General features: G+C 39.8%; 1 protein-coding gene across 16 annotated transcripts in view; it reads right to left on the bottom strand.

The window, feature by feature from the left end:
• The window catches only part of MACF1 (microtubule actin crosslinking factor 1), a 342,588-nt gene that overhangs the window by 32,715 nt on the left and 286,887 nt on the right, over nucleotides 1–22,986 (bottom strand). For all 16 annotated transcript variants that reach the window (XM_059690073.1, XM_059690080.1, XM_059690075.1 and 13 more), the window contains 16 exons: nucleotides 21,468–21,629; nucleotides 21,105–21,275; nucleotides 19,961–20,127; nucleotides 16,641–16,800; nucleotides 15,976–16,302; nucleotides 14,940–15,024; nucleotides 13,882–14,123; nucleotides 12,809–13,015; nucleotides 11,378–11,497; nucleotides 10,829–10,936; nucleotides 9,094–9,312; nucleotides 7,877–8,080; nucleotides 6,015–6,246; nucleotides 2,290–2,516; nucleotides 550–672; nucleotides 351–452 (listed from right to left, as the gene is read on the bottom strand). In XM_059690073.1, the coding sequence (XP_059546056.1) occupies nucleotides 351–452; nucleotides 550–672; nucleotides 2,290–2,516; nucleotides 6,015–6,246; nucleotides 7,877–8,080; nucleotides 9,094–9,312; nucleotides 10,829–10,936; nucleotides 11,378–11,497; nucleotides 12,809–13,015; nucleotides 13,882–14,123; nucleotides 14,940–15,024; nucleotides 15,976–16,302; nucleotides 16,641–16,800; nucleotides 19,961–20,127; nucleotides 21,105–21,275; nucleotides 21,468–21,629 (2,856 nt within the window). The remainder of the gene's footprint in view (nucleotides 1–350; nucleotides 453–549; nucleotides 673–2,289; nucleotides 2,517–6,014; nucleotides 6,247–7,876; nucleotides 8,081–9,093; nucleotides 9,313–10,828; nucleotides 10,937–11,377; nucleotides 11,498–12,808; nucleotides 13,016–13,881; nucleotides 14,124–14,939; nucleotides 15,025–15,975; nucleotides 16,303–16,640; nucleotides 16,801–19,960; nucleotides 20,128–21,104; nucleotides 21,276–21,467; nucleotides 21,630–22,986) is intronic.

The raw sequence follows: 22,986 nt of genomic DNA on the forward strand, positions 1-22,986 counted from the left end.
TTTCTCATGGCCGGCTAGCAAGCTCAGGATGTGCTAAAGCTACTGTGGCAAGCTGTGCTTCAAGATAAGCTGGGTGTGGAACCTCTAGCCAGCGGCTCTCCCCGTCAGGCCAGCTTCCCTGGATAGCCACCACAGGAGTCAGTATAGTGAACACATGATGAGAAGAGGAGCAGAAATCTGGGTGTCAGTACTTTTCACATAAGTGGAAACTCTGGCTAGAAATACAGGAAGAGCTTGTTGCCTTAGTTAGATAATGCTGCGGTCCTGCAAAGGTGAGCCACTCTTATGCTGGATTCTGAACATCACACCATGGAAGCTGTTTTCCGTGGCGGTCACCTCTTGGTCCTCACCTGAAGAGTGTCCTGATACTGCACAGCGGCTTGCATGGCATCCTCGAGCTTTTCTAGCCTCTCTCTCCATGTTTTGTTTAAGTTCTCCCAGGCATTATTCATCTAGAGGAAAACAGTCAACCAGATTCTTCAATTAATACTCCTGTTCAGTCTAAGTCCACAAATGTTTTGTCTAAACTCCTTATCTATTTCTCCACACCTCGTCAATGCTCTTCTTCACTTCGGGCTTCTCAGTTTCTCCACAGGCAAAAATCAAATCTGCTCCAAGGATTCGAATAAACTCCAATTCCTCATGCAGACCATCTGTCTCCTCCTTAATAGTCTACATGTAAACGAACAGAGCATAAGCCAAAACAGAAGCAGAACAGAACTTCCCAAGCTTTGCAAATGTAACTATAGTCCCATCAATAGCAGATGTTGAACAGAATCTGTCAAATTCACAAAAACCTTTCATTGTTATTATTTCACTTATATACATAGTGAATTTTCAGACTCTAGTTATTTTTCATATTTATGTACATATCCATTAACTACATAGAACAATATATATGAAACAGTCTGAGAAAGACATAATGAACTTAAATAATTTACCAAAGGTTCATCCTTCCTGCTCCCAAGGAGATTATAATCTATAGCCAAAGTCTAATACATTACACAGAAGTATATCAACAAGGGTAAAAGAGTACTGCACAAGTCACAAATTTAAGAGCTGAGAGACAAGAATAATAGGAACACTAGGCTACATAATCTTGAACGAAGTTAGTTCCCTGTCAGGTCCTAAAAATAACAGGGGTGGGGAGAGGGAGACTAGCTGAAATAAAAGATATGAGAGAGATAATATTAACACATTGTTTGCGGGTAGTTTTTATCGTGCGCTAACAGGTGGCGCGGGCCATTTTTGCTAATTTTTTGCGCAAATGGCAATGTTCAGTAAAATTATGATAACTTTAGTTTACGTATTTATACGTTACCCGCATTTTACCGCTAGTCTATAAAAAACATATTAATACGTGTCCCGCGCTCTACTACACTGGTAGAACGTATAAATACGTAAAACGTGTAAACACGTTTCCCACATACAATGTGTTAAGACAGGCTTAGCTTATAATAAATGGACAAAATGAGGGAAGAAATGCATTTAATAAAAATAAAAACTAGCCCTGCTGGAGTGGCTCAGTGGTTGAGCATCAAACCTATGAACCACGAGGTCACGGTTCGATTCCTGGTCAGGGCACATGCCCAGGTTGCAAGCTCCATCCCCAGTGGGGGGGCATGCAGGAGGCAGCCAATCAATGATTCTCTATCATTGATGTTTCTATTTCTCTCTCCTCTTCTTTCCTCTCTGAAATTAAAAAAAAAAGTATTTAAAAAGAAATAAAAAACTACGCTCCTCCAAAAGACTAGAAAAAGGTATGTCAATGTAATAATTATTATCTTTGGATGATGAATCAAGAATTTATTTGCTTTTCGACCTTCTATTTTTTTCTGCATTAAAGAAACATATTCGAGAAACAGAATAATGTCTAAGCATGTCAAACTTATGGCCGGCGGGCCGCATGCCTTGTTTAAACTCACCGCAGGCCGTGAGTCTGACATGCTTGATGCACACTATAGCAAGGAATAAGTTCAGAAATGAAAGCAAAACTGAATTTTCTAAACATATTCTATTAATTTGAATTGTTAAGTTTAAAACTGACAAGAAAATTAGTTTTGTATGATGGAACCCATCACAGTTGGTGGAGGTCATACAAACTTATACTTATAATAAAATAGGAAATCTATAATGAGCATATACTTTTTTCAAGTGGAAAATATCCTCTTAAACATAAACAACTTTTAAGGCAACTCAGCTTAGCTAAGCAGTTAACACAACGTACTTGGAAAAAGTGCCTTTTTCAGAAAACAAACACATAAGGGAAGGAGTTTTGTTTTTTCTTACCTCAGCAGCTTCAACCTGTTGCTTGATGATGGATGGGTCAATGCCTGGGCTTTCCAAGTCGTGGACGATGTCCTGGGTGTCTTTGATGGTGGTAAGGAGAGCAGCCATGTCATACCAAAACTTCTCCGCTAGTTCTAGGACATCAAGAAACTTAATTTCTCGCTCTTCAGCCCGAGCTTTGATATCCTCCCAGAAGAATACCATTTGATCCAATTTGTCCTGGATTTCTGAGGGGTAAAAAAGAGGTAAGAATAGGACTTCTCCAAGTCTCATCAGAAATACCATCTAAGTCTCACATTTTCTCTAAAATTATCTTTCAAAAAGAATTTATATATACCTATCTTAACTTTATTATGTCTACATTTACATTTTCACCTACATTGGTTTCCCACATAAAGAGATCACAGAAGTAAACTGGGAATGAGTTACCATCTAATATAAAGGCACTGCTCAGGAGGAGGAACCAAGACGGTGGCGTAGGGAAACACCTGTACTCGCCGCTTCCCACAACCACATCAAAATTACAACTAAAATACAGAACAGCCATCACCCAGAACCGCCGAAAGCTACCTGAATGGAAGTCCTACAACTAGACAAGTAGAGAAGAAAGCACATTGAGACTGGTAGGAAGTGCAAAGGCAAGGAACAGGCTGGTCTGACACCCACGTGCTTTTTTTTTTTTTTTTTAAATATATTTTATTGATTTTTTTACAGAGAGGAAGGGAGAGGGATAGAGAGTCAGAAACATCGATGAGAGAGAAGCATCGATCAGCTGCCTCCTGCACACCCCCCACCGGGGATGTGCCCGCAGCCAAGGTACATGCCCTTGACCGGAATCGAACCTGCGACCCTTGAGTCCACAGGCCTATGTTCTATGCACTGAGCCAAACCGGCCAGGGCCACGTGCTTTTTTAATTGGGAGGGAGATCATCTCTGTGGAGGGCACCCATAAGGAGCAACGGGTCCCAGCCCCACACCAGACCCCAGCCCAGTTCCCAGAGCTGGGAAAAGAAGTCCCTACAGGCAGTAAGACCTATGGGCTGTAAAAACCAGTGGGGATTGGGGCTCAGTGACACAGAGGCTGCTGGAGACCCAGCTGCTCCTCTTAAAAGGCCAGCACCATGAGTTGAACTTACAAGCTCCCACACCAGGGCAAAGCTCTGGGGAACACAGACACTTAGGAGGAGGAAATGGATTGTCTGGCATCGGGGCAGGAACTTGGGGGCAGCTTTCTACCAAACGGAGGTGCTGGCAGGGGTCATTGTTACTGTTCTGGGACCTCTCCAGCCACAGGCCTGACTGGCAGCCATTTCTGTTTGCTCCACCCTGGTGATTGCCTGAGACCCCGCCCCATCCAATTTACAACCCCACCCAAGCTGTGTGCAGCAGCTTTTGCATATGAATGGCCTGTCCTTGCTCAGGCTAAAAACCTCTCAAACAAGCTGCAGCTGGGTCAGGGAGCCCCAAACCTATTAATAAAAGGCCCAAGACCCTGCACCAGCCTGCCTTGCTTCATAGCTGGGCCTCATCTGGGCACTTCCAAACCCAATACGAAGAGGAGGAATCTGCAGATCTCTCTGTAGCTCCTGCTGGGTGGCCCCAGGCTCTGACTGACTTTGCACTTCCCTGGATATCCAAGAGGCAGTATACCCAGTAGTCAATGTCAGACCACACCAGATCACAACTCTACACATCCATAAGCAACACATTCAGTGAATACCAAAGCCCCACTGAAGGGGTGTCTCCTGCACAGCAGCTCTCCCACTATAGCCGCAGCTGGTCCTCACAGCCAATTGGCCTGGAGGTCAATTCCTCCCAGTGACACCAACAGCAATCAAGTCTCAACTACAAGACTGTGCTCAAAGCCCACAAAGGGGTGCAATAGAGTTTCAGCTCAGGTGACTGGGGAGGCTGAGCCACTGGGCCCTGTAGGACACCTACTACACAAGGCCATTCTACCAACTCAAGGAGACATAGCAGCTCTACCCAACACATAGAAACAAACATAGGGAAGCAGCCAAAATGCAGAGACAAAGAAACATGTCACAAATGAAAGAAATGGAAGAAAGCAAACTACTGGATACAGAGTTCAAAACCATGGTTATAAAGTTACTCAAGAATCTTCTAGAAACCTCCAAGGGACTTAGTGAGACTTTTAAGAATTTTAGTGAAAAAGACAAAAAATATGGAAAAGGACCAGTCAGAAATTGAGCATACACTGACTGAAATAAAAAATAATATACAGGGATTCAACAGTAGAGTAGAGGATTCTGAGAATCAAATCAATGATATGAAATATGAGGAAGCAAAAAACACCCAATCAGAAGAGCAAAAAGAAATAAGAATCCAAAAATATGAAGATAGTGTAAGGAGCCTCTGGGACAACTTCAAGTATACCAATATTTGCATTATGGTATGAATATTACCATATGGAATGAAGAAAAAAAGAGCAAGATATTGAAAACCTATTTGAAGAAATAATGACAGAACATTTCCCCTACCTGGTGAAAGAAATAGACTTACAACTCCAGGAAGCACAGAGTGTCCCAAACAAGAGGAACCCTAAGAGGACCACACCAAGACACATCATAATTAAAATGCCAAGGGCTAAAGACAAAGAGTGAATCTTAAAAGCAGCAAGAGAAAAGCAGCTAGTTATCTACAAAGGGAATGCCCATATGACTATCAGCTGATTTCTCAACAGAAACTATGCAGGCCAGAAGGGAGTAGCAAGAAATATTCAAAGTGATGAATAGCAAGGACCTACAACTAAGATTACTCTACAAAGCAAAGCTATCATTTAGAATTGAAGGTCAGATAAAGAGCTTCACAGATAAGAAAAAGCTAAAGGAGTTCATCACCACCAAACCAGTATTATATGAAATGCTGAAGGACATTCTTTAAGAAGAGGAATAAGGAGAAAAATAAAAAATATGAAGTACAAAATAGCAACAAATACATACCTATCAACAATTGAATCTAAAAAATCAAAATAAACGAATAAGAAATCCAATGAACAGAATAAACTGGTGAATAAAATAGAATCAGAGGCATGGAAATGGAGTAGACTGACAATTCTCAGAGGGAAGGGGGGGGTGAGGATGGGAAGAGATTAAGCAAATATCTTGTATAGACATATGCATTACCTACGGACACAGACAATGGGGTGGCAAAAGTCTGGGGTAGGGCGGGAACCGGGTGGGGAGGGGTAATGGGGGGGGGGGGGGAAGGTACATCTGTAATAATCTTGGCAATAAAGGTTAAAAATAAAATAAAATAATTTAAATAAATAAAAGGTTAAAAAAAATAATTTAAATAAACAAATAAATACATAAATGTACTGCTCAGATAAAAAACCCCTAACTTGCAAAAGGACTGAGATGAGAACTTTATTTCCAGTGTTCTGTGTTGAACTTGCTATGTTTCCCACGGAAAATGTTATAAAAGGTAGTATGTTCTACACACGATTGATACTGCAGTTCATTCATATCAGGGGTTAAAGGAGCATTTGTTTTCTGGCCTGGGAATCTAACTACCAATTGTAACCTTGTTTCAATGGGCAGATGTGTTCTGAATTCTAAATGACTCCCAAATGATTTTCTGGAATACTCATTACTTGGGGACTGCCTTCACATTCAATAAAGTACATCTGGTGGGACACTGGAGGTAACCACAGCCTAGAATTGTATTCATTTTCTTTAAAAATAATTCAATTCATCAAGCACCTTTTGCAGCCAGATCCTTGTCAGCTCCCTGAGATCGTCCAATGAGCTCTTCTCCACGGCGCTTCAGAGCCTCAAAGGAAGGCTGAAGTTTTTCTAGCTCCACGGTGGCACTTTTATTGTCACTGATGCACTCTCTGATCTTGTCGACTTCAGCAGGGATCAGTGGTGGCATGCGCAAGCGAGAAGAAAGGTTCTCCAGAGTCTCCAACATGGGCTCGATTTTATCATGGAACTGAATAAATGTCAGACCATTAGCACAGCAATACTCCACACACTTCTGGGGGAAATGTCAGGGAATAAGGTCAAAGTATAACCCTACTACTGTTTAGGAGAAACTGCACGTAGCCTAGCCTGATGGCTGTTGGGGTTGGCTAACTGGTTTGGGCATAGTACACCAGAGCTTGCCCATTAGAACAAGAAAATAAATGTTTATTTTGAGAATAAAAAAAGTAATATACCAGAAATGTGACGAGAAAGAGACAACACTATGAAACTGGTGAGACTCAGTGTGTCAACATCTCAGATGATAGTTGCATGCAATAGGTTAGACCAACAAGTTAGATGCCCTCCACCAACTATGTAAATGAATGGGGAACTCAATACGCTCCATGTCTTGGAGTTAAAATCATTACAGCATGCAATTTAAAAACCAGCATATGTGACAGTGAGAAAGGAAAATGGTGGCACAATGAAAGGTAATTAAGGAAGGCCAAATCTAACCTTTTTCTAAAAGAATAACTACCTTTTCACTTTTCTGGTACTTTGAGTAACATGACTATAATTGTAAAATTTCAGTTACAATCTGAAGCAGAGAGAGGAGGAAGAGGGGCAAAACAGGTAAGCTGGCCCCCTAAAAAAAGCTATCTAAAACCAACTCTGGATTCATTAATCAGAATAAGTCTTATCAACTCTAAGTGTCCTATGAAGAAATACATGGTGGGATTTTCTTAACAAAATCACTTCTCATCACTCCCTCACTTCTAGGTTCCATCCCAAATGAAACTGACATAATAAACTGCACTAATAAAATGCATCCCACTGAAGTAAAAGGAAATTTCCTGATAGGTAATCCTTAATTCTCAGCTTCATAAAAATACCCTAATCCCAGTGGGGGTGAGTACCTTACCTCTGTAATCTGTAATGGTGGGCGCGGTCAACACAACAATGAAATGTGACGATGTGGGGAAGACAGGAGCAGGCAGCAACAACACAAAGTAACACATTCCACAATGTGAGTGGGAGATGGGACGGAAGGTGGGGGGGAGAAACTTGAATAAGTACAAATATTAACCAAGAATATTGACTAAACAGGAATAAAATACCCAGACATCACAAAGTACCACTAACAGTAATATATTAGTTAAACAGTATGTAGTCACATGCTTCCACCCCACTGCTCCCTCCACTGTGGTTTCTTTCTCTCTGGCTCTTACTTCTCTCTCCCCAAGTATCTCTCCTTGAGTTAGGAGCTAGCTGGTGGCCTCCTGAGCAAGAGATCTAATGCGCTGTCTTCTAACTCTCGAAAGTAACAGGTCCAACAGGAATATGACTTTTCTTTAGGCTTCAGGGTGAATTTACCCAGAACTATCCCTGCTAAAGGATCACCACAATATAAAATTTTCAAGGAAACTGTCAGCAGACAATATGTACCAACTGAGACGCATTTTATCCTCCTTGCAGCGCCAGCATAGTCATGATCCTTGCAATAAAAATGCAGACCAACAAGGGTTCCTAGTCTCTGGTAATGGACCACCAGCATGCTGGTCTAGACACTCCTGAGCATGCAGATGTATCTGATACAGAAACATCTCTCTCAGACTAAGGCTCGCTGAAGGTTATGTGACTTTAAGACACACACGTACCTGAGCTGACTGGGAAACAGCCTCGTCCAGAGCCAGGGCCCGCTGGCGCACCTCTTCTTTAATTTGGGCGTATGTGCTTTCTGCTTTCTGGTATTTTTCTCCCACCATTTCACCCTCGTCAGGGTTTAGCTCCTTTAGTTGAGGGCCTATCTTTAGCAGTTTATCAATATGAGGTTTGTGTTCAGCAATGGATTCCCTTAGTTGCTATTTAAAGAAATATGGATTAAAATAAGCATTTTTTATCCAGTTTATTTGCTTAAGTGCTTTTTTTAGGTTTCCAATAGTATGTTTTTTCTTTATTAAGTTATTACATATGCGTCCTTATCCCCCCCCCCCCCCTTTGCTTAAGTGCTTTGATCAGAGCTCATACCAACTTTGAAAAAACAAACCAAATAATTAAGTCCCAGCATTTCATCATTTACGGAGGGGGAAAAACACCTAAGTCTTGGGATCTGACACTACCCGATTCTCTCAACTGTTAAAACCCAGTTCAGATGTCCCATCACTTGGAAGCCTTCCCAGGCCACATCCTCTCTCTCTCTCTCTCACCCTCCAATACAAATTTATCCCACCATCTTCTGTACTCATAAATATTTAAATGTAGTAATTGTAATTTCCATGGTTTAATATCTGTCTTCCTCCCAAGACAGAGATACTAAGCAGGACAAGCCACAAATAGCAACATTTCTGATAATCCAACCTCTCCTTGACTTTACTGCTGGCTACTTCTGGTTTACATCCTTCCACTTACAGGAACACAGAGATAGGAATAAGCACAAGCCATAAACCAAATAAAATAAACATTTAAAAAGTGTCTTTTTAATGTGGTCATAGCATTCCTTGATGTGTCCACAAATCTCCCTTTCATCTTACCTACTTGCAGAAATGCTTTGTGACAGTTCTTCCTAGCTCTCACTCACTCCAGCTGGGGCCTAACCAATGGAAAGAGTACCAACCACACCCTAAGTCTAACAACACCCCATTGTCATTGGAAAGATGTTAAATTCCCTTGGTGTTTACTTAGTTCTTTGTTTACTTCTGCAATACCCAGGTTCCTGATATCTCCTCATTCATATTAAAGGACAAAAAAAATAATTCAGATATGTATTTTTATTATGCAGAGAAATTCTGATTAAGAATTTCATAATATAAACTTGAATAGATCATGGAGCCCATTTTCAGTTCTGCAATTAAATAAAACGAGGCAAACTCCTTACCCTCATTTCCTCCTGCTGTTGCCTGAGCTGCTCATGATCAATAGCCGGAGGAGGCAATTGTGCTATCAATACCCGAGTTTCCTCAATCCAGGGGCTGAGTTCCTCATAAGTTTCCCAAAACTGGTTCACCAAGACCTGTGCCCGCTCAAGGCGGGCATAACGCTCTGAGTTGAGCAGACTAATGGCTTCATATTGCTGTATTAGAGACTCCGTCTTTTCCTATGAACAAAAAAGTAGGTATATATACATTAAAAAGTCTAAAGAAATAAATAACAAAATGTTAAAATATATGAACTAATCTAATAAGATTGCAAGTGATTTTTATTTTCTTTATATTTAATTTTCTAACTTTCCTATCAAACATATATGTCTTACTTGTATAATTTTTAAAATAGGAAAGTTATTTCGAATACAGTAAAAAAGCACAACACAGCAAAATTAACCTTTAGTGAATAACCTTTTACAACTTTAGAGATACATTATTATAATGCATCAGTTTAAGACTGAACATCTCAGGGGCTACGATGGAGTCTTTGCCCATGAAGTTTAACTTGCCTTTTTTCCTCTGATAAAAAAGTCTCCACAAGCAGTACAGAGGTTCCTCAAAAAATTAAAAAATGGAACTGCCTTATAATCCAGTGATTTCACTTCTGGGAATTTATCAGAATAAAACTAAAACACTAATTCTAAAGAATATATCCATCCCTATGTTCACTGCAGCATTATTTATAATAGCCACGAAATAGAAGCAACCAAGTGCTCATCAATAGATGAGTGGATAAAAAAGCTATGGTACACACATGTAATGGACTATCACTCGGTCATAAAAAAAGAATGAAATTTTACCATTGCGACAGCATGGACGAACCTGGGGGGTATTATGCTAAGTGAAATCAGAGAAAGACAAATATCATATGATTTCACTTATATGTGGAATTAATAACAAAATAAATAAACAAGAGAGAAACAGACTTGACTCACAAACTTAGAAGAGACTCATGTTTGCCAGTGGGGAGGGGAAGGGGGAGACTGGGTGAAAGAATGAAGGGATTGAGAAGTACAGATTGGTAATTATAAAACAGTCACGGGTATTAAGTACAGCACAGGAAATATAGTTAATACTATTATAATAGTATGTATGGTGCCAGGTGGGTACTGAAAATATTGAGGGAACACTTTTAAAGTATGACTGTCTACCAACTATGCTGTACACCTAAAACTAATAAAAAATAATATTGAATGTAAACTGTAATTGGAAAAAGTCTCCACAAACCTGGATTTATGAGCTGTATGTTTGGGTTACCTGTACCCTATATAAAAATAAAATAAAACTGGTGTACAAACTAACTTGTGGCCAAGCTTTTAGAAATGGGTGTAATCTTTAGGACCCGAAGAAAAAATTAATATCTGCATATGATTTCAAAAAAATCTATCATAGATTTTTGAAAGGTAACTCAAAGTCACTCATTATGGACTGAGGATAAGTAGCAATTCCCTGATTAAAGAAGATGGATTTGCAACGTATTTCACATTATACAGTATGGCTGTTTAGACATTTGTGAGCACAGGGTTGAGTCTGAATTCCCCAGAACATCAAACAGGTGTTTAACACCATTATTAGTAATGGAGGAAAAAAAGCTGTAACTTAAACTTCTTAAAGTATAATTCCACAACTGTACTTCTAATTCACGGTAATCAAGACAAGAATATGGTGAAAAAACAAAATGCAATTCACCTGTAATACAGCTTTTTGCTCCTCTCCACATGTGCCAAAGATTTCACCACGATGACTGAAGAGTTCATCCATTGAATCTTTGTGTCGAATGATGTCAATGGAGAAAGCCTTTGAGAAAAGTAAATTACAATTTAAATCAAGAAGTAAAAGGATCCCAAGCCTGTGTCAGTGAAGTTAGACACTCCTATGAAAAATTCGCTTAAAAAAGCCACATCAAAAATTGTTCTTGTCTAGTTTGACACTCTGCCTATCCACACATATTCAATGCTTATCTTTTAATAGCTTATAAAAATATCTTCCCTCATGAAAATCATTCATAAAATTATTAAACTTTCCTAGATTAATGAGCCTATTTCTACTTTTTCGCAAAGCAAAAAATCTCTTCCTCATCCTAACCAAATATTTATAGAATTAATCTCTATCCACCATCATGACATTGCATCATTCCACTTGACTTGCAACAGTAGTCAGACACTCTTTCCTAGTCACTCTAAGCTAAGTGGATTATACTAGCTCAGGACACAATGGATACGTCAGTGTTACACTTACCTTCTGTACCTGCAGCTGGGCTGTGGTCTGGTCCTGTTCCAGGCGAATTGGACCAAGGGCCATCAGTTTCCGTTTTGTCTCAGCAACCCAAGCTAGTTCTGCATCAGCAGCTTGCTCATACTAATAGACATGTTGAAAAAAATGACCATGTTATATAGAGCCAGGAGCCGGCCTTCTTAGAATTCAAATCAAGATGCAGAAAATCTAGAATTGCTTATACTTCAACAAATATGATTGATCCTACTTCAACTTCTTTAGAAAGAAGTTACAGAACCTAGTTGGTCCTACAGCTAGAAACAATGGAAATTGACACTCTTAAAAAGAAATGTACTTCTAATCTGCTTTTATGAGGCCGTGCTCTTTCTGTCAATCCTTCTTCCTAGCCATACAATGAATAGTTTTGGTCATGTTTAAATATAAACTAGCATGGCAGCAGACAGCTGAGTCAAGTTAACTTGGAAGTCCTCACTCAGCTGGAAAAGCAAACCTTTAAAAAGTTAAGAAGTGACAAAGAAAAACTAAGAGCATGTTCTACTTGACTGCTGTTTGATCTGGGTCCTTGAATCTTTTATCTCTTCCTCTTCAACTCTGCCAATCTACACTAATATTTAAAAAGAAAAGAAAGCTCTCGAGCACGATAATTTTATGCTCAATTATCTGGCCAAGATTAGAGGTATTAATCAAGACATACTGGAATGCACTTGCAGTCAGAGTAAACTTCTGTGTAGTTCACAAAGCAATTATTGATCACTATGAACCCAAGGAATCATGTAATATTATTTTTATACCATGGCATATTAATTAGGTGCATTCCTGCTACAACGAAAAGCCAGTAACTTTTTCAAGTGGGAAGGAAAAAAGATGGAGTGCAATATGACACCTGTGTTTACTGGGGAGGCTACTATTTTGGATGGCTCTGCTATTTTGGTAGGCATATTTGGTAGTAATTATAGTTCTTGGTTCCCTCCCCTCTTCCATCTAATGCTAAACAGTTGAGTATGTCAAACTAAGATTGTGATGCATTTGGATCTTGTGGTCTAGGTATAATCTACTCCCATCACCACCTGCCTCGTACCAGGGCATTAGCTAAAGAGAAGGCACTTAGACTCTTCCCAAAGTTTTCTGCTCAAATGGGTCAAATAATTTGGGTCAAACCAAATCCATCCTTACATACCTTTACCCAATTACTTCCCATCACTGAAATGACTGCATTGGATTTACCTTTATCTCATTTTTCCTACTCCTGAGCCTATATTTATGTGGGTCATAGTTTTGTGTTTCTTTTTTTTTTTGTACTTTTTCTTTTTTTTTATTGTTTAAAGTATTACAAAATAGTAGTACATATGTCTCCTTTTATTTTCCCCAATTGACCTTCCACACACGTATCTCCATTGCCTAATATAGTAATGCAGAGGTGTTTATAAACATTACCTGTTGTGATCTCTGAATAGCAGCATCAATTTCCTCTACCCTTTGTCCAACAGTGTCACTGACCAGCTTGTACTGCTCATTAGCATCCGACACCAGTTTATCCAGCCCTTCTCTGGCTCTCCAGGGCACCAGCTCCAAGAGTGCACGGCTCACCTCATTCACCGTGTCCAACACCAGCCTGTGCTCCATAACCTCTTTCTTTAATTCCTAAGGAGGGGAAAAAGTTTTCAGGCCAGACCTTGCTAAATTAAGCACATTAGCAGCTGTGCTGGGTGGAAAGTGGTGTCTCTGCCACATATCCCAGCAGGGCTTTGACCTCCTTCCTTTACTTATTTTTTATTGTCTCAGATTTTTCAATTGTTCCAAGCCTGATTTTAGGCTTAGCTGCTGCTTAGAACTGTCTGTACGACTTCTTGAGCCAAGCTCTCTCTGCATAAAACTATCAGTGCTTCTTTCTTTTTCCTCCTTACTTCAGTGCTTTACTCAGGCATTTTAAGTACCTATTGCTGTGCATCCAGAACTGCACTAGATCCTGCAAGAGAATTAAACATAACCATGCAGCACGCTTTAGCAAATGAATCATGAAAGCAAATTCTAAAGTGTTTTATACAAAGCAAACTTCCTAGGGATTTGAGATTCAATCTTTTAAAAAAAATATATATATTTTTAATTGATTTCAGAGAGGAAGGGAGAGGGGGAGAGAGACAGAAACATCAATGATGAGAGAGAATCATTGATTGGCTGACTTCTGTATGCCCCCCACTGGGGATCGAGCCCGCAACCCAGGCATGTGCCCCTAGCCAGAATCGAACCTGGGACCATTCAGTCTGCAGGCTGATGCTCTATCCACTGAGCCAAACCAGCTACGGCGAGATTCAATTTTTTTTTCTTTTTCAGATATAACACGTGGCCTGCCTTTATGTACAGTCTTACTGTCCATGAGTAAATAAGAAAGGAGGCAAACAAAAATTTTTGGTTTAAATTTAAAGCAGACTTAGTGATAAAACTTAAGAATTTAAATGCAAGGATTCTAAGAGGAATTCTTTTCCTTTTAGTGTGAAATGATAGCTTACCTTCTGTCTTTGCTGAAACTGGGGTATTTGCTCCCCTGTGGGAGACTGTCCTCCACTGGCTGCCAGCTCCTCCTCCACCTCCCTCAGCCACCCAGTCAGTTCCTCATAAGTAGACTGGAACTTGGTGGCCAGCTGCCGGGCTTGCTCTAAAGTTCTGAGGGCCTTGGAGCTAGTGACTGTGATGTCTGCATAGCGAGTCTTTATTCCATCTAGTTTCTCTTGGATAAGCAAAACCTCTTCACCTGTGGGAAGGCACACACAATTATTCATATTTAAGAGAACATGAGGGAGTCGCCTTCTAGAGATGAGCGAGTTCCTTAATCCTCCTTTCTTCAAATCAGAGCTTACATTTTATAGATGCTCTCTTCCTACGATAGATATTTCACCTAGCATCCCACACTAAGACAGGAGGGAAATAAACGTTTTAATCAATAAAGAAACCACTTCTATCCAGACATAGAAGCATGAAACAGAATGCGGAGTCTCGGAGGGAAGGTGGGTGGGCGGGAGGTAATCAACTTTGTATGCGTATATGCATAACCCATGGACACAGACAATAGGTGAAGGCCTGGGGCAGGGGGCTGGGGGCAGGGGTGGGCTGGGGGGAACAATGGGGAAGAAAGGGGGACATATTTAATACTTTCAACAATAAAGAATTATTTTTAAAAAATAAAGAAGCCACTTCTGAGATTATTAGGATCTGAGTTCATCTGCAGGTGTTTCTAGACTTTCCCCAAACCTTTCAGTGAATGCTGGCATTCAACATATTAGAGGACACGGGGAGTCATCATCTACAAGCAGATGTGAGACACAAAGTTTTTTAGTTTTCAAAAGGGTTTGCAGGAAATAGAAACCCAGGCTGTTGGCTGACGGCGGGGGGGGGGGGGGGGGGGGGGGGGCGCGTCAGGGAAGCACAATGATAAGGACATGGCAATATAATCAGTGAATACTAAACTTCTATATCCAAAGAGAAGTGGCTAATGCAGGGTGCTATTCCCCTGGATATGTGATTGTCTGTAAACATATAGAGGTGCTAAAAGATGCACCTTTCAAAGTACCTGTGGTTTGTTTTAGAAGAGCCTGACCATTTTTAATAGCTTGATCTACATTCTTCTTTCTGTTAACAATTTCTTCATTTAAAGCCTGAAAGGAAAGAATACCATTAATCCTAAAACTATGGCACAACAAAGGGAAAGAAATGAGACCTTTAAGAGATGAAATTTAAAGTAAGGAGATGAATACCAGTTTAGTTTGAACATCAGATATTTGACTCTTTCATTATATCTTTGGTTACACCATTAATTATTCAAAATAATTAAATCAGATACTTATAGGCAAGCTTTCTTTTGTACTGGATGAAAAGAGTTTTAGGATTAAATCAACTTTACAATCTATTGTTACCAAACCTGAACCTAAGAAAGGTAGAGCAGAATTCAGAGAAATGTCTACTATGTCCAAAACAAAGAATAAGACAGAAATTTCAAAAGAAGAAAGTCAGCAAGAAGTAGGCAGATTTAAATCCTGGTTAAAAACTTTCAATATTTGAAATCAATGAAGTAGAAGAATTTCAGATTATCAATAACAACAACAACCCCCCCCCTTTGCTTTGTCTATTTTTACCATCCCCAAAGAAATCTCATGAAATGAATTTCATTTGATGAAATGAAAAGAGCAAATTATTCTTTCTAAGATGACGCAGAATCCCAGGAATTTGATCATATAAATTCTAGAAATATTTTTAAAGTTATAGCTATATAATCAAACCTTGGGAACTATTTAGGCAATCTGGTTTTATGAAAGCTTCTGTTCGAATGGAAACTGGGTGACATACATTACCAAAGGATGTAAAACCTGAATTGGAATTGAGATGGCCCCTGACTACACTCTGGATCTCGTATAGAATTACTGATTCAGTTTAAGTCCAAGTATTCCCAGGGACTTGTCAGAAAATAGATTTAGTTCTAAGCAACAAGTATGTACTTGTACATAAAGTTGAAATGGTAGGAATAAAAAAGCAAAGAAATGAAGAGAAACATGAATCAAAATTATAAAATAACTGGTAACATAAACAATAAGAATGGAAAACATGAATACCAGATGGTCAGCATGCTGTTTCTGCAGGACATCCTGTCTGTAATCCTTTACGAACACTGAACTGAGCTTGTCCTCAACCTCAGCCAGCCAGTTGAGCACTTCTACCTCATCCTCCCCGAACAGTCTAGCGTTAAACAGTGCTTGTTCAAGCAGGGCTGCTTTCCGACAGCACCGGTCTTGAATCTCACTGTACCGGGCCTGCAATGAGTCTAGCTTTTCTGAGAGCACACCCTGTTCTGCAGAACATGTCAGGGAGGAGAGGGACTGCCCGATTTTGACTGCCTGGTGCACATCTGTTGCATGGCTTTCTATTTCCTCCTCCAGAGCCTGGAAATCCAAATGGAAAAAATGAATAACAGAAACAAAATAAATGAAAAGTAAACATGAAACAATGAACAAGTGATGCAATAAATTAACAATACAAAAAGTTTACCTATTGAAGGGCAAAAATAACACAATAGTTGTTTTTTTTTAATGATGGTAGCGTATTAGTATCTATCAAGGATGTGACTACTCCAATTAATAATCTGACCATGTTTTAAACTTTAACCACCCCCCCCCACCCCCCAAAAAAACCATCTTGGTAGCATGTTGCAGGCAGTTTTCTAATTTCCAGGATTTCTGATTCCAGTTTTTTGTTTTCATTTACCATAACTACTTCCTACCTTGTGCCGAATGATCTGCTGCTGTATTTTGGCAGTCTGCGTGCCAACAGGTTCTGAGTTAGCAAGCTTTTTCTCTGTGACAGATAAGAAGTCAGAAATAGGCTCAGCTGTCTCATGAAACTGTTTGGCCAAAACCAGGATATCTTCCAGCTGTTTATGCCTACACAAAGATACAGAACAAGCTGCTAAGGCAAAAGTCACATTAAAATGGATAACAGTACTATAGTCAATAAAAGACCAATCTTTACTAGGTACATTTAAGTATCAACAGTAAACAGAACACACATACATAGCACTTTGCTATTTTACAGGTTTTCATAAGCATTACCTTTATTTTGATTCTGCCATAACCTAGCAGTGCAGGCAGAATAATTATCCCACCATTCCAAAAGAGAGAACCGAACCTGAAAGCCTACAGAGATTCCTCCAAGGGACCCAGTGGGTAGAAATAGTACCATGACAATGAGAATCAGACCTTCTAAAGCTCTTTCTCCTATGCAATGTAGCTCATGCATCATCTGAACATGAGACTAAAATAAAGTTTAAACAAGTCGAAAAATCACCAGTCCTCATTTTTCCCTCTGTCACTACTACCTTCACTTGTGAGCGAAGAGAAGAGAGCATCTGAAATACGAAGGCAGACTATGAACCAGAACTCCCTTCCTGCCTCCCTAATCCAGTGAGGCTTCTAGTAACTTCAAGCCCCAGAACATAACTTTGAATCCAGATTTAAGAAAAAAACCAAAAAACCCAGACTAGCTAAATGTACCAACACAAATGGCAGAACTATGGACTTTATATAGCTCACTTGGAATCTTAAATTTTATTTTATATAACATCCATACTTAGCTTGGATTTCAAGTTTCCTGTAGATTAAAAACAGATTACAAAGGGGAGAGGAAGCCTGAATATTGGAGGCAGCCTAATAAGGAGAACCACCACAGAACTCTGTTAGCACACAGATTAATAATAAAGGCATGGTGATGACTGAACCATTAGAACAGATAGATGCCACGTCATATTTGAAAAGGCCAAGGAGCATAGGAAGCACTTTAGTTCGGCAAACCTTTATTGAGCAGCTACTTTGTGCCAGGTCCTATGGACAAACTGTGTGTGTCTGTCTGTGTGTGTCTGTGCGTGTGTGTGTCTGTCTGTGTGTGTGTGTGTTTAAATTGATTTTGAGAGAGAGAAAGGTAAACAGTGATTTGTTGTTCCACTATTGATGCATTCATTGGTTGATTCTTGTATGTGTCCTGACCGGAGATCAAACCCGCAAACTTGGTGTATCGGGATGATGCTCTCACCAACTGAGCTACCCGGCAAGAGCCTGGAGACAAACTTATTTTAATAAGAAATGGTTTAAATATAAATAGTTGCCATTTTAATTATCTGGATATTCAATTATGTTTGAATATAAAGGAAAATGTATTTTTAGATGCCATTTTTAAGTGTCAATATAAAGTATAGATTTCCTTTCTTATTTATGCCAGCCTTCAAAATATATCTTTAATTAATATAATTAAACATTATTTTAAAGATTAATATCAAACTAGAATTGCAAATTATCTCTATGTCTTTCTGAATCATCTATAATTTTGAATCTGAAAACTTATGGATTTGGGAGATAAGCACTACATAAAATAATGACCATAACAGTACAGGCACTGATAAAGAGTTATGGCAGTTAGGAGGAAGGTGAGGTTATTCATGCTTGAGGAATAAGGAAAAGCTTTACAGAAGGGAAGATGGCCAAAAGTAATTCATGGAAGATGCAGAACCACCAGCCAAGACAGAATGAGGAAACTGACAGAAGATACTGGAGAACAAAATAGAATTTTCTTTACCTAGAATATAAGGACTGAGAAGAATAGTGAAAACTAAGAAAGGTAGGTTAAGGCCAAATAGTAGAAAGCTTTGAACTTTGGGTTAGTTTAGATTTTATTTATAGGCAACAGGGAGTCATTAAATGTCTTTGAGCATGCAAAGAGGCAAAGGCCTGAGGATAAGTGACAGTAGAGTGATGAGTGATTAGTTTGGAAGCTACCTCAGATGAGCTACTCATGTGAACTAGCACAAGTGAAAACGCATTAAGTCATGAACTGAGGTATGTGACTGGGAAGACACTGTAGAAGTAAAATGAACAGAATTTAGCATCCTGGTAGGTGTGAGACACAAAGTTGGGGCAGGTGAGAAGGGTAACAATTGGGTGGGATTTTAAGCCTAGGTAACTGGAAGATTAATGGCAATATTGGTGAAAATGTACAGAGAGAGAAGAAAAGCAGTGCAGTCTGAAAGTAAAAATAAGTATCTGAGTTGCAAAACTCAGATAAGAAATAAGTCAGCCAGCCCTTGCTGGGTAACTCAGTTGATTGGAGCATTGTCCCCATGCACCAAGGTTGTGGGTTCAATTCCCGGTCAGGGCACATACAAGAGACAACCAATGAATGCATAAATAAGTGGAACAATAGGCTGGTATTTCTCTCTTTTTCTCGCTCTCCTCCTTCCTCTCTCTCAAATCAATAAATAAAAATTTAAGAGAAAGAAAGAAAGAAGTAAGCCAAAAGCAGGTAGAAGAGACTGAAGAGGAAGTTACTTGAAGATTGCCACTGGCCATCTAGACAACTGAAAGGTTACAATAATAAATGATCAACTCTATTACTCTCATAATGATTTCTGATTAGCTAGCATTTGTTTTTATAACTGGGAACTGTATATGCTAAAAGTAAAGACATCCATATGACTTAAGCTCAAGTGACACTGGGGAACTAAGAGCTGTGGAAAGAGAAAGCACTACTCTGAAGGCCTGTCTTTTGGCCATTCACTGAAGTAAAGTTCATGCATTTCTTGAATGCACACATTTAACAGAGCCACAGACTTGCTCCCCGATGCAAATACATCTAATATTAGAATAAGCTGACAGAAAAGAAATACTATAAATTTTAATTCCAAGTATCAAAAACATTATTTATAAATATAAAGGGAAAAGATCTGTTTCAAACACTCAGAAAATAAGTGGCTGGGTTGTAGGAGTCTGCGTCTTGTCGTTTGGAACCACGACTATCTGCAGCAGAATAAGACAGAGCAATGAACCTTCCAGTTCTGAGAAATGTATGCAGGAGTTAAGGCTCATTTTTGAGAGTTTTTTTATTATGAGCATCACCTCTAAGAATGTATCCCTTTTCAAGACAGAAGCCATTCCACACCTTCCGAAGCACTGTATGGAGCATCCAGGAGCTTTTAGAGCACCTCAGTGATAGCAAGTAAATAACAGGACACAACAAACCTTCTCTGACCCATTCTTAAAATCACCCTGGCATTACCTGGCTGCTGCCTTGCTGAGTAGTCCAGTCCATCTACGTTCCAGATTCTCCAACTGTCCAGTGATTTTCTCTCTGTCAGCCAGCTCAGCTGACTGGGCGATTCTGCCTCCTTCTGCTTGAAGCATGTCTACTGTGGCCTTTCGATCATCTAGGAGTCGCTGGAGCAACTATTTTACACACGTTTAAAGAGAATGAAAAGTGATAACATGGGGTCACTTTAAGAAAAAACAAACAAACAAAAAATCCCAAATCCCAACCCCACTAAATCCTAAGCTTACTTGAATAACAGGTTTTTTTTCCACCTTGAGCCAAAAACATAAGATATACAGAACAGTTCCTACTATCCATATGAACTTTTCATACACTTAAGTTTTTAAATAGAGCAATGAACTGCCATTACGTGACTAAGAGGAAACTTACTCTGAACTAGGAGAAAAATACACTGAAATTAAAATTAAGCCAAAAAAAACCCCCCATATCTAGATTAAACATTATACATGATATATCCATTATTTAGAATATCGCTGACTCTGAAAACACCAAAAACATTTTTAAGATGAAGGTATGACTGAAATGTTGAAATAGGATACATGGATATGTAAAACTAGAGGCCTGGTGTATGAAAATTCATGCACTGGAGAGGGGGGTCCCTCAGCCTGGACTGCCCCCTCTCACACTCCGGGAGCCCTCAGGGGTGGGAGGTGACCCAGCGATCAGGGGAAGGCAATGCCCCCATCACCCCTCTGCTGCTGCCACTGCCAGCAGCGCAAGCCTCTGCCAGCCCTGGTTGCCTGCGCCTCGGACCCGCCCTGGGCAGCTGGGGGGCTGAGGGCAGGTCTGGCCGCACCACGCGCCTGCCACCCCAGGCGGTGCTGAAAGGACTGGGGTACTGGGCGCCGCCATTTTTGTGACAGTGTGACAGTCTTTATTAGATAGGATTATTCAGTCTAATACATGCCACAGTAAGCTAGTACATTAAGATAAGATGATAAAAATAAATTCCTACTTTCTTTTCAGGATCACACAAAGTATGTGAGGATTTTACTAAAACTCCCAACCATGCTCCTTAAACTATTAGCAAATGTGTTGTTGTCTGCCATTCTCTACGGCTGTTACAATTCACTGTCTCAACATTCTCACTTACCTTCTGTTCTTGGATCTGTGCTTTCACCACTTTATACTCAGCAGATGGAGGTTTCTGATTGGCTATGAGCTCCTCAGTGTCTGCCAACCAGCTGAGCAATGGCTCCAAGGCATCTTGAAATTTCCCACAATGCAACAAAGCCTCCTGTAGTTGTGCAATTCTTTGTGCAACCTGTATCACAGACATGGAGGCTCATTATAAGAAGGGAACTTTTAAAATTACTACTGACCCCTTTACGTAACTACAGATTGCAACTGCTACATTTTTATTTATGTTCAGGAAAACCTTATATTTAGATGTCCCTTTACTTTGTCCTCCATTCCCAGTGTACTTGTTACTTCTTGCCCTCCCCCTACCACTTACCTTTTTATTCAGTGTGTTCCATCGAGCATTGATCTCTTCCATGTCATGTTCTAAACCCTGCACATCACAGTTTTTTCCAGCACTCTGAATCAATCCCTGGCCAAGTCCATTCACCTGCTGTAATTTCATCTGAAGAGGATCCACCTGTTCTTTCTGAAACATCTAGATAATTATAAGCCAAAGAAGATTTAATCTCAAGGCAAACAGACCATCTATACCACAGCGACAGGTTATTTTGGGGGGAAAGATATGATTTAACAAAGGAGGGCAAGAATAAAAAGTGAAAACAAGCCATTTGTATAAGAAACTATTAAAGAAACACGTGGCTTCATATTTCTTTTCTCTCTTTCAGAAGGAGATGACATGAAATGTCATAATTATGACAAAAATCACTGATAGGCTGCCCCCTGCATGTCCTCTACCAGGGATTGAGTCCGAAACCCCGGCCATGTGCCCTGTCTAGGAATTGAACTTGGACCTCCTGGGTCGATGCTCAACCACTGAGCCACACCTGCCGGGTGTAGTTTCATATTTCAGTATGACCACCTATGGACAAGTAATTACAGAGCTATCGCACTACTTAGGTCTTTAACCCAATGGAGACTCATGGTTCCCCCCCCCCCTCTTTAATCTGTTTGCTTAATTTTTAAAGTAAAAATCAATAGAGAAGAGAGAAGCATCAGCCTGAAGAAATAAGTAAATGTGATGTATATATATCAATCCGAAAAGGAAGAATGATACCAAATGACTACTATTTAGATTAAAAGTACCTTGGGGAAAAGCTTTAAGCGACCACTGATATATGCAATGCTCTTCTCTGACTAGGACTAATAACTCAATTAGCCAAAACATATTAACAGTATGAAAAATGCCAACCTCTTAGCTTAATCCCCCTGTGGCCATTTAACTCCATTTTGTTCCAGGGCCACAGACCACACACAGACAATAATCTTGAAACAGTATTTCTCTAATTACAAAGGGAAACGGGCCAATCCTGGGAAATGTCCTTAACAACTTCAGACACATAACTCTGAGTAAGATGCAGATATAAATAAAATATTTTTAAAATGACACTATATATCCATGTTACCACAAAACAACAGCATTTGGAAACAATGTGAACAAGTGTAACAGGCAATGTGCATGTTTCTACTGCAGTTACACTCCATTACGACTTAGAGGTTTCTAAAGGAACCAAGGAGGAAAGAATAATACTTTTGCCACTTTAAGGAAAATAATGAAATAAACATTTGTCCCTAAGATCAGATTTCTTTCAATCATCAGAGGATAAAAATCAGCCATATTTCACCAATCTGGATATTTTCCCACCCTTTTTTCTTCCACAAAAAGTTCCTTCAGCTTCAGTAAGACAGGTGAGTCAATTAAGACTGAAGGATGGCCGAAACCGGTTTGGCTCAATGGATAGAGCGTCGGCCTGCGGACTGAAGGGTCTCAGGTTCCATTCCGGTCAAGGGCATGTACCTTGGTTGCGGGCACATCCCCGGTGGGAGGTGTGCAG

This window comes from Myotis daubentonii, chromosome 3 (genome assembly GCF_963259705.1).
Source record: "Myotis daubentonii chromosome 3, mMyoDau2.1, whole genome shotgun sequence".
Classification (NCBI taxonomy): Eukaryota; Metazoa; Chordata; class Mammalia; order Chiroptera; family Vespertilionidae; genus Myotis; species Myotis daubentonii.